General features: G+C 48.6%; 1 protein-coding gene across 1 annotated transcript in view; it reads right to left on the bottom strand.

Annotated features, from left to right (window-relative positions):
* Positions 1-9,408: 9,408 nt before the first annotated feature.
* The window catches only part of LILRA4 (leukocyte immunoglobulin-like receptor, subfamily A (with TM domain), member 4), a 13,471-nt gene continuing 11,641 nt past the window's right edge, over positions 9,409-11,238 (bottom strand). The window contains exons 7-8 of the mRNA XM_011932513.1: positions 9,903-9,953; positions 9,409-9,753 (exon numbers count right to left, since the gene is read on the bottom strand). Coding sequence (XP_011787903.1) covers positions 9,560-9,753; positions 9,903-9,953 — 245 coding nt within the window. The 3' untranslated portion in view covers positions 9,409-9,559. The remainder of the gene's footprint in view (positions 9,754-9,902; positions 9,954-11,238) is intronic.

Genomic DNA, 11,238 nt, shown 5'->3' with positions numbered 1-11,238 from the left:
ACAGAGCAAGACTCCGGTAATGAGAAATAAGAGCTGCCAAGGGAGCGTCCGTCTGTCCTCTCTCCAACTTGTCTGCCTCTCTTCCTCCTCCATAAGCCCCAGAATCTTCCCCGTGTCCAAGTCAGGCTGGACCCCAACTCCTCCTGACCCAGCCTGTGCTCCTTCCTGCACACTCATCACCCATCCTGCAGGACAGGGTCGGGGCCTGGGAGTCATGCATAGCTGTGCTGGGTGTTGCATTTAGTAGAAAATCTCAACCACTTTGTGTGATACATGAGAGAGGGGAGATTCTAAACCAGTGGGGTTTTTTACAAATCTTTGCTTTCTCCTAATATTGTGGCTTCATCTCACAAATCTCAGACCCCAGCACTGATGGATACAATTACACGTACCTGCAGCTGCCTCTCCTGGCTTTCTAACCCTTGCAACACATAGTTGGTAGGAGCCGACCAGGCCCAGGGAGGGTTGGAGACTGGGGCAGGTCTAGGATGAGCCACAACCAAGATGCCCCAGGAGGTCAGAAATGAAAGGGCTTTGGGGGTCACTTCCAGGCAGCTCCTTCTTATTCGGATGGGAAAACTCAGGGTGGGAGGGGAAAAGGCTTTCTCAGAAGTTCTGAGGTAGGATGTGGGACTTCGGAGGCGGGGACGCAGACACCACCGCAGATTGAGAACTAGCTAATACAGGGCGGGGGGAGGAGGGTGGAAGTCGCTGTTCTTAAGACACGCCCACCAGCGTGGCAGCTCAGTTTACCATTGCCATGGCAACGCCCGGAAGTTACCGCCCTTTTCCAAGGCAAAGACCCGCTGACCGGAAGTTACCACCCTCTTCTAGGAATTTCTGCATACGTGCCCTTTAATTTGCCTGTAATTAAAAGCAGGTACAAGAGTGACTGCAGCTGTGTTTCTGAGCGGCTGTTCTGGGCACACTGCCTGCGGGGCAGCCCTGCTACCTGAGGAGCAGTACCTCTGCTGCTGCTGCTGTGCATGGCCGCTTGACGAGACGTTGGCGTAACCCTGAAGGGGTTAGGTAACACTAGCTCACCCTTAAATTTTATTTTGTTTTATTTACTTACTTATTACTTATTTTTTGTTTTGAGACGGAGTTTCGGTCTGTTTCCCAGGCTGAAGTGCAATGGCGCTATCTCGGCTCACTGCAGTCTCCGCTTCCGGGGTTCAAGCGATTCTTCTGCGTTAGCTTCTAAGTAGCTGGGATTACAGGCATCCGCCACCACGCCCTGCTAATTTTTGTAGTTTTTAGTAGAGAGGGGGTTTTACCGTGTTGACAAGGCTGGTCTCGGACTCCTGACCTCAAGTGATCCACCCACCTCAGCCTCCCACAGTGCTGGGATGACAGGTGTGAGCCACCCCGCCTAAATTCTTTCTTAGGCAAAGCCAAGAACTCTCCTGGGCTATGCCCCAATCTGGGAGTTCACCTTCCCCGCATCATCTAGCGACCAAGGAAAGGATGATGAAGACAGCGAGTGAGAGGCAGAGAGACTTTCAGCTGAGGCAGGGACAATTAGCAGAGAGGCGAGATGGCTGGACAGCAGAGATGGTGACAGTCAGCGATCCGCGGAGGGGTGGCAATGGGTGAGAGACACGGAGAGGTGGCACTGGGCAAGACAGCGAGCGGTTGCTGAGACAGGTGGAGAGACAGCGAGGACAGGGCAGTCTGTGATCGGGGCTCCAAGAGCGGTCACACTGAGGCCGTAACAATAAACAGCTGCTAATGCTGCAGAGCTGTCATACTAACCAGAGGCTTTACTCTTGGCGCTTTCATCTTTCCCTGGCTGGTGGTGGAGCTCAGCGACGGACAAGCAGGTGAGACCCCCGCTCCAACCGGCAGGCCCATGGGTTACCAGTCCCTGCTCTGGACCCCTGGGTGACAGCTGAGCCCACCCAAGCTGGGGGATCCTGCAAAGACTTTCACCTGGGCCCCATGTAGAAATGTTATTTAGGCTCTTGGGGATGGGGAAGTGTCCCCTTTGCCTCCCCCATAAAATCTGGTGAGCTATATGGGTAATGCGTGCCTTAGACACCTAAACCTCACCAGAATGCAATGCCTCCATGTAAGGAACCTGTGTGTGTAGCACCTGAATCTAAAAAAATAGAGTAACATTAAAACAACAACAACATCCAAAAGCCAGGCGAGGTGGCTCACGCCTGTAATCCTAGAAGAGATATTTAATTTGATGGAAAATTTTATAATTCTCTAAAATGTAGATATTGTCTAAATAATTTAAATTAGATTTATCAAAGCAAGAACTGTCTTTATTTTGAAAAGTATTGTATTTATTTACTCAAACAATGAAGAAGTTAATGGATTACAATGTGATTTAACTAGCACTAAAATTTGGGAACTATTAGAATGCTGGTAAAGTCCAGATTAGTTAAAAGAAATAGGTACTTTAGAAAATCAAGGTAATTTCTGAAAGAATATATAATAATCAATAACAGTTTGGTTCCAGAGTTATAAAGAATGAGGAGAAAAGTGGGAGAGCAAGAAAAGAACACTCATTTGTGCACACAAACAGGTTCAGACTTCTTAGGAAGAAAATGTTTTGTCACAACAAATAGCATAAATTTAGCAAATTTGTATTAGAGACCAATAAATAAATCCAAAAAAGAAGAGGGGAGTGGTCTCTGGAGTCAGAGAAGAATCTTACAGATGAATTTATATTGTACTAAATAAATGTAGAAAGGGAATAATAAAGAGATTCACAAGAAAATATCTGTGAATTTTAGATCAGCTGGGATTATAGATTCCATGTGCCCTTAAAAAACAAGAATTTATGAAAAAGAAAAGACCTTCTCCTTTTTTTTTTTATCAAAGTGATCTTGATTAGATTAGAGAATAAATGAGGCATATTTTACTTCCTGGGAGAGTAACAGGAAAATTCCCATCCCACAGCTCTTACGACTTAGATCTCAGCAGTCAGAACAGGACAAGCTTTCACTGCTGATGAACCGAGTGCAATGACAACTCTGAGAAGCTTTAGCTCTACATCACAATGGATTGGGAGCAGGTACAAAGCCTGTGGGCTATCAAAGCACTTTGACCTCTGGTAAGAGTCAGAGTCATATTTAGACTTTAAAATACTTATATTCACTAATTATTTCTACTCCCTAATCCTTAAAAATGTAGCCACTTTATATCAAAAAGATATTTTTATTTCTCTGGATGGAAGAGAGAGTTTCCATTCTTCACGCTTAATCCAGAAATTTTCTATAGACATAAAATCATCCAGGGAATAAAGTGCATACTGCTCCCCAGGACCTATCAAAAAAGTGATGAAGGTTTATGGTTTTGTACTCATCACAGAAAGTTTTCAGAAACTCACTGGCATCACCAACCAAAGCACAACATGCTGCCACCACACATATTTCTAAATGTCCGAAGTAGCAGCTTCCGTTAGACAACAGGAGTGTAAGCAGGAGCCAAGAGTGAAACATGCTCTTCACCCTCTTACAAAGACTCTGAGGTTTGGTGTATTCGTCCAGAGAGACTTTTCAAATGCAGCTGTGACAGAGAAGGTAGACGAGAGATGTCAAGCATCCCTGGGGTGAGAAAGTTTGGGTGATTCCGTCTCAGAGAAAATATCCCTGCTTCTTGTTTTGTTTTGTTTGTTGTTGTTCAGTTTTTACTCCGAGGGATAAAACGAATTAATATCTCCACACCATATTTTTATGATAAACATTTCATTCCTCTAAGAATGAGCATCTGAACCTAAAAAATTAGGTCCACTTACCAAATGCCACTTTTTTGCTGCAGAAGTAGCTGCTGCCATCATCACAGTCTGTGCGTCTGTGCAAAAGGGGCACCTTATCCCAGAGATAAAGTTTTGGGACACCATGAGGTCATCTCCTTGCTGACAGGTAATTACCATTTTATCTGTAGGTACAGTGACAGCGTTCACATGGGGATTTGAGAGGATCTCAGAAAAACACTTGTGAAATGTTTCAATTACTGTAAGTTACTAATAGCTATTAGTCATGATTAATTGGAGTTAGTTTGGCAGAATATGAAAATGTTAGTTGTAATTTTTCTTTTTTTTTTTTTTTGAGACGGATTCTCACTCTGTCGCCCAGGCTGGAGTGCAGTGGAGTGATCTCAGCTCACTGCAACCTCCACCTCCTGGATTCAAGTGATTCTTCTGCCTCAGCCTCTTGAGTAGCTGGGACTACAGGCGCGTGCCACCATGCCCCGCTTTTTTTTTGTATTTATAAGTAGAGATGGGGTTTCACCACATTGGCCAGGCTGGTCTCAAACTCTTGACCTTGTGATCTGCCTGCCTCGGCCTCCCAAAGTGCTGGGATTAGAGGCATGAGCCACTGCCCCCGACCATGTAATTACTTTTTTAAGGACACTGAAAATAGGCCTCCAATCTCTTCTGGCTTTTAAGATTTCTACTGAGAAGTCTGCTTCTCACCTGATGGGGCTCCCCTTGTAGGTGACCTCTCCTTTTTTTCTAGCTGCCTTCAAGGTCTTTTTCATTTGCATTTACATTGATAAATCTGATGACTGTGTACCTTGGGGATAGTCATCTTATATATAATATCTGGCTGGATGTCTCTATGTTTCTTGGATTTGTGTGTCAAACTCTCTAGCGAGTTTAGGAAAATATTCATGGACTATATCCTCAAATATATTTTCCAAGTTGCTTATTCTCTCTCCTCTTTCAGGAATGCTGACAAGTCATATATTTGGTCTCTTTAGATAATATATTTCTCAGAGATTTTGTTCATTTTTAAAAATATTTTTTCTTAAATTTGACTGATTTGATTCAAACAAGTCTTCAAGCTTTGACATTCTTTTCCTCAGCTTGGTCTATTCTGCTGTTAACGCTTCTCCACGTATTATGAAATTCATGTCGTGAATTTTTCAACTCAAGTAGTTCAGTTTGGGTCTTTCTCAAAATGTAATCGTTCATGTCATTAATCATGTTACTGGATTGCTTGGGTTCCTTGGATTGAGTTTCAACTTTGTTCTTCATTTGAATGACCTTCCTTGCGATCCAGATTCCAAATTCTACGTTTGTCATTTGAGACAATTCATACTGATTAAGGACAATTTCTGGGGAGTTCGCGGGCTGGTTTGGAGATACTTGGAGTTATTTCCCTGATTTTTTTCTCATTTGGGAGGGCTGCTATTCCTTTCATTGCAAGGGCATAAATTGAGTATAGTCTCTTGGCTTTATTTCTGGAAGTTTTCAGACAACTAAGGCATTGATGAATTCTTGTTCCTGGTTTCTCCTAGGCCGTAGAATTGAGTAGTGATTTTGGGTGTTGTCGTTTGGCTGCGATCCAGTAGATGGCGCCTGAGAGCAACAGGCAACAGGCAACAGCCTCGCACTCCACTACGTGGTGCCTTTGCTCGACCTTGATACTTTTGAAAAGGTCAGAGCCGTTTTTTTGTTTTTGTTTTCTGAGACAGGGTCTCACTTTGTCCCCCAGGCTGGAGTGCAGTGGCACGATCTTGGATCACTGCAGCCTCAACCTTCCCAGGCTCAGGTGGGTGACCCTCCCACCTCAGCCCCTGAAGTAGCTGGGACTATGGGCGTGTGCAAACACACTCCACTAATTTTTGTATTTTCAGTAGAGAGGACGTCTCACCATGTTGCCCAGGCTGGTCTCGAACTCCTGGGCTTAAGCGGTCCTCCCGCCTCGGCCTCCCCAAGTGCTGGGATTACAGGTGTGAACCACCGCACCCTGATGTTTCTTCATGTGTAGCAGGACGAGCCACGGACAAAACCCCTCAGACACCGAGATAGTGAGGGGAGTGGCTTTAATCAGCTGGGAGCCTCCGCAGGCTAGCGTCTTCAAATCACGACTCTAAGGGAGTCTGCGTGAGAGGGTCGTGATCTGATTGACCAAGCCAGGGGGTACGTGACAGGGGCTGCGAGCAGAGCACCGGTGGTCAGAGTGAAACAGAACAGAACGGGAGGTTTCACAATGTCCTTCCAGACAATGTCTGGAATCTACAGATAACAACAGTTGCTAGGTCAGGGGTCGAAATTTAACTACCAGCCTTAGGTCAGGCAGGCCCAGACCTGGTTTCGGGTCTGGTTCCTAGGCGCCGGGCTACCTGCCTTTAGTTTAGTTTTTAGTCAAATACATCCCTTGTCCTCCTCTGGTTCTGCAGATCTCACCGTCACTTACACTCTATGTCTCTGGCCCCAGAAGCCCTTGTTCCCCTCATTCCACCTTCACACTTGGGGCTTGCCTGGGAGTGAGATCCACAGCAACCTGTCTGATGCCTCAAAAAACGGTTGGGATTAAGACAGGACTTCCTCACCTAAGAACAGGAGCCCCAGGGAGTCGCTGGGTTCAACCACATCTGAAGGGTGTTCCAACTTCCTCACCTAAGAACAGGAGCCCCAGGGTGTCCCTGGGTTCTGACCACACCTGAAGGGTGTTCTAACTTCCTCACCTGAGAACAGGAACCTCAGTGAGAACAGGAGCCTCAGGGAGTCCCTGGGGTTCGACCACAGCTGAAGGGTGTTCCGACTTCCTCACCTGAGAACAGGAGCCCCAGGGAGTCACTGGGTTCCGACCGCACCTGAAGGGTGTTCCTGTTATTGCCATAGCGTCTGAACACCCACCTGTGGCGGAGGGTCATGGGGCCCACAGGGAACAGGGCTTGGGACTGTCCACTAGGGTGTTGCTGAGAGTCTAGGGTGCAGGAGAGACTGAGTTCTCCTTCCTCAGTCAGAATGAATCTGTCCCATTGCAGCTGTGAGCCACACTGGAGGGTCCTCTCTTAAAGTCACAACAGGCTCAGGGGCCTGAGAAGGTAGATTTGCTGTAGAATCCTAGGAGAGAACGCGGCAGTGTGATTTCTGAGGCTCAAGCCTCCCACCTTATCCCTTAGTGCTGGGCTGGGAGGGAGAGACCCCTGAGAGCAGACCCCTTTCCTGAGAGCAGACCCCTTTCCTGAGGGCTGGGACCCCAAGGTGTCCTCCCACCTGTCACCACCAGCTCCAGGGGGTCAGTGAGCTCTGACAAGTCACTGGGGCTGAAATAGTGACAGTAATGTCATCCTACATATTCATTTGTTATGGATGTGATAGGAGAACTCAGCCTGTCTCCAGGCTGCACTGGGCTCTGTCTGTCCCAGGGCACTGGGCTTCCCTCTTTTTTTTTTTTTTAATGTTTTGTAGATGGAGTCTTGCTCTGTCACCAGGCTGGAGTGCAGTGGCATAATCTCGGCTCAGTGAAACTTCCACCTCCCGGGTTCAAGCGATTCTCCTGCCTCAGCCTCCCAAGTAGTTGGGACTACAGGTGCCCACCACCATGCCCAGCTAATTTTTGTATTTTTAGTAGAGACGGGGTTTCACCATGTTGGCCAGGCTGGTCTCGATCTCTTGACCTCATGATCCACCCACCTTGGCCTCTCAAAAGTGCTGGGATTACAGGCATGAGCCACCGCACCCGGCCCTGGGCTTCCCTCTTTATCCAGTTGGTACTCCTGGGCCTCCAGGTTCCCCTGACACCAGACACACAGGCCTCTCCCAGGTGATCACAGAGCCTGTCTCAGCCCATGGGGAGAGTTTGGGGAAGGAATGGTTCCTGAAATGGAACCAGAGACTGGATCCCAAGATCTCTTTCACTCCTGGTTCTCCAGCTTAGTCCAAAACCCCTCTGTGTTTTATCACCCTCAGCCCAGAACGACTGTGCGCCCCAACCCCGACAGCCCAGGGGCTGGAGTAAGAGGGAGGCTTGTGGAGAACCTGGTAACCCCTTCTCCCTCCATCACTGACTGAGGCAGAGAAGCACGAACATCGTGATGCCTGCTCTGGGGGCTCCAGCTGTGGGAGAGGAGACCACAGGGCCCTCCAAGACAGACAGATACACGGATGTGGTCACTCAGAGCCTGCTGCTGCCCGTCCAGGTCCCCACAGCTGTGGACCCACAGGAAGGGAAACTGCTTTTCCCTGGGCCTGGCTCTGGTTTTCCCTGGGTGCGGAGGGAGGTGGCTCGGGAGGACCCCAGACCCTCCGGACACATGAGCCTCTGCTCCCCTCCCCTGCCCCAGGTCACCGTCATTGCTGCAGGTGGGAAAGGACAGGCCCCTATGGAATCGGGTCCTGGGAGGCTTCCCTGGGAGGTCTCCTCTCCCAGGAGGTCCCAGCTGGGAGTCAGAGCTGAAAGGAACTTTCCCACCCGGAGGCCTCTCGCCTTTACACTTGGAGAAACTGAGGCCCAGGCAGGGGAGGGGCCTGTCCGTGTCACCATCTCCAGAGGAGCCTCAAACTGATGATAGAACTCAGCCCTTCCCCGCCTGAACCCCGCCCACCTCCCACTCAAAGACCCTCACTCACCACTCTGGGGGCCTGACCCCATGGGGGTGAGGGGCTGGTCCTCATGGCCTGTTAGGTCAGGACAGGCAGGTGAGGGCTGGGGCTGCCCTGCTCCCCACGTCAGCCTGGCTGCTCCTCCCCCAGGCTGGGCCCCAACATCTCCCTCTGCCTCAACCCCTGCCCTCACCAGCCCAGCCTGAGCCCCTGGGAGCCTGTGGCCCCTCCTCTGGCTCTGGAGGGAAGCCGGTGCTTGAGTCCTTGAGGGGAATGGGATCCTCTGGGAGACTCAGGACTGCCCTGCGGGAGGCCACCCTCTCTCCGAGCCCAGAGGCCTCAATGACTCACCAGGTGTGGAGGAGGAGCCTGTGGCTTGGGGGCTGGGATCCCTGGAGGTCCTGGGATGAGCACAGAAAGGGACTGCGGAATTGGAGCTATCCTGCAGTCCCCACCTCCACTCAAAGCTCTCCCCTCCATCTGCCTGGTGGCCTCTCCAAGACCCTCCCTCTTCCCACCTAGCAGCTTCTGGACTCCAGGTGAAGGAGAAGAGGGAGAACCCCTGTTGGCTTCTTCTCCTCTGAGGGGCGAATTCCTCTGTGACTGAGCCTCCCTCAGAGACCCCTTCACTCCATCTCTGCCCAGAGCGCTCCTGGGGGCAGGGCCTGAGCTGAACCTTCGAACTTAGAGAGGACAGGGTCAGGACCTTTCACCCAAGACCAACCCAAGACAACCAGCTCCGACTGGGGTGTGACAGCAGGTCAGGGGAGGTGCAGTCATGTGAGAATCTTGAAGCTGCCCATGAAGGGAGTGTTTATACCACAGTCATCAACAAATTCCACAAATAAATGCTTTTAAATTTTGCAAATGCAAATCTGATTTTTGCACATGGATTTAATTATCAAAAGCAAATTCCATGTTATGAGCTGAAGAGATAGTCCCAGTAATACACATCAGAAAATGCACTAGCTAGAAATAAAGAAAGATGTATTACCTGAAAGTGGAGCAGAGTATGAGGTCACAGAGGGGCAGACCCAAACTCACCATAGGGGCAAAGCCTTACATCATAGGGAAGAAAAAGGAAGGGAGGGGCAGTCAAGGAGAGTCAACAATGAGGAGGAAAGCACCACAGTTTAATGGAGGAAGCATCTTCTACAGACACCCAGACATCTTCCTGCGCCTGACCCATGCTTCTTCCCCTTGATATTCTCAGCAGACACTTCCCCAGCTGCTGCCCCAGTCTCGCAGAACCTCCTGGGATCATCAGATCTGTTCCCAAGGCTCCACCACTCTGAAGGGTGCATTGTCCTCTCTGCTGTTCACCTCCCGGCTGCACCTTGTGGAGCTTCTCTGACTCTGCTGAGCCTCAAATAACAGAATCCCAAGGAACACCAGGACCAAGCCAGCCACGCCCATGCGGATGAGATTCTCCACTGTGTAATCCTGGAGGTGTGGGGCTAGGGATGGTGGACAAAGAGGTCACAGAGGTCAGGGCAGATCACAATTACCCAGGACCCCTGGATGTCCACCCAGGGTACCCACCTCCCCTTGACAGGACCTGACCCTCTGTGCCCAGCCCCATGACTGGGAGCCTCTCCTCACTCACCAGTCTTGGAATCTGACTTATTTTGTGCCGGATTGAGGGTCTCAGTTGCTCCTAAAAAATCAAAGAACAAGGATGTTGGTGAGAAGCTGAAGAGCCTGTCCCTGGGCTCTGCTTTCTTATATTCCTCCATCTCTCATGGCGTGGCTTTATGTAGATCCTTAGTGAACACATTCTCTGCTCTAGCAGGCCTCCCCTCATATGTGATTGGGTTTTTCAACCTCTCTGTGCTCTGGGAATTCAGATCTTGTGCCTGAGTCACTTTGGAGTAATGTTTACTTGAGCCCAAGAGGTTCAGGACTAGTGAGAAGAATGATCTCCCAACTAGAAATAACTGAGCTCTTGTGTGCTGTCTTGGATGTGCAATCTTGTACAACAAGAACACAAAAACTAATTCCCCCAGAGATAGAAATTTCCATTTTTCAGTGGATGAGGACCCAGTCTCTGTGGATGAGGAGTTGGTCCTCAGCCGCTCTTGAAAGTCAGGAGTACAAGGACTGAAGGCTGCGAAGGCCCCTGCTGCGTGCTGCCTCAGCCAGCTCTCCTGCGGTTTCATCATTCGTTTACTGTCTTGTTAACTAATTCTTCATCTAGTTAGGAACACCAACAATGTGATATACTTAAATATGAAAATGTATTTTTTTTCTAAATGATAATGACTGAGTGGGACAGAAAAACATCATTTCTGCTTTTTTGAAGTATGAACCCAGATTCGAAGGTGAAAGCAAATATTTAAAAACATACCCAAACTTAAAGTAAAATAAAAAATGAAAACAAATTAATATTAAGATGAAAAATATTAAGCATAGGAATGAATACTTGAATATGTTTGTGTCTATACATATACATAGTACATATATTCTTATAAAATATATGTGATTAACATGGTTTGCATTTGTGTCCCTTTGAAATCTCATGTTGAATTTTAATCCCCAGTGTTGGAGGGGAGGCCCAGTGGGAGGTAACTGGTTTGTGGGAGCCAACTTTCCCCTTGCTGCTCTCGTGATAGTGAGTTGTCATGAGATCTTGTTATTTAAAAATGGGCAACACCTCCCTGTTCTCTCTCTTCCTCCTATTCCAGCCATAGAAGACGTTCCTGCTTTCCCTCCACCTTCTGCCATGATTGTAAGCTTCCTGTATGGCCTGTGGAACCGTGAGTCAGTTAAACCTCTTCCTTTATAAATTACCCAATCTCAAGTAGGTTTCTGTTTGTTTGTTTGTTTGTTTGTTTTTGAGACGGAGTCTTTCTCTGTCCCCCAGGCTGGAGAGCAATGGTGCGATCTCAGCTCACTGCAGCCTCTGCCTCCCAAGTTCCAGAGATTCTCCTACCTCAGCCTCC

This window comes from Colobus angolensis, unplaced genomic scaffold (assembly GCF_000951035.1).
Source record: "Colobus angolensis palliatus isolate OR3802 unplaced genomic scaffold, Cang.pa_1.0 Scaffold96, whole genome shotgun sequence".
Taxonomy (NCBI): domain Eukaryota; kingdom Metazoa; phylum Chordata; class Mammalia; order Primates; family Cercopithecidae; genus Colobus; species Colobus angolensis.
This window is presented reverse-complemented; position numbering and strand designations above follow the sequence as displayed.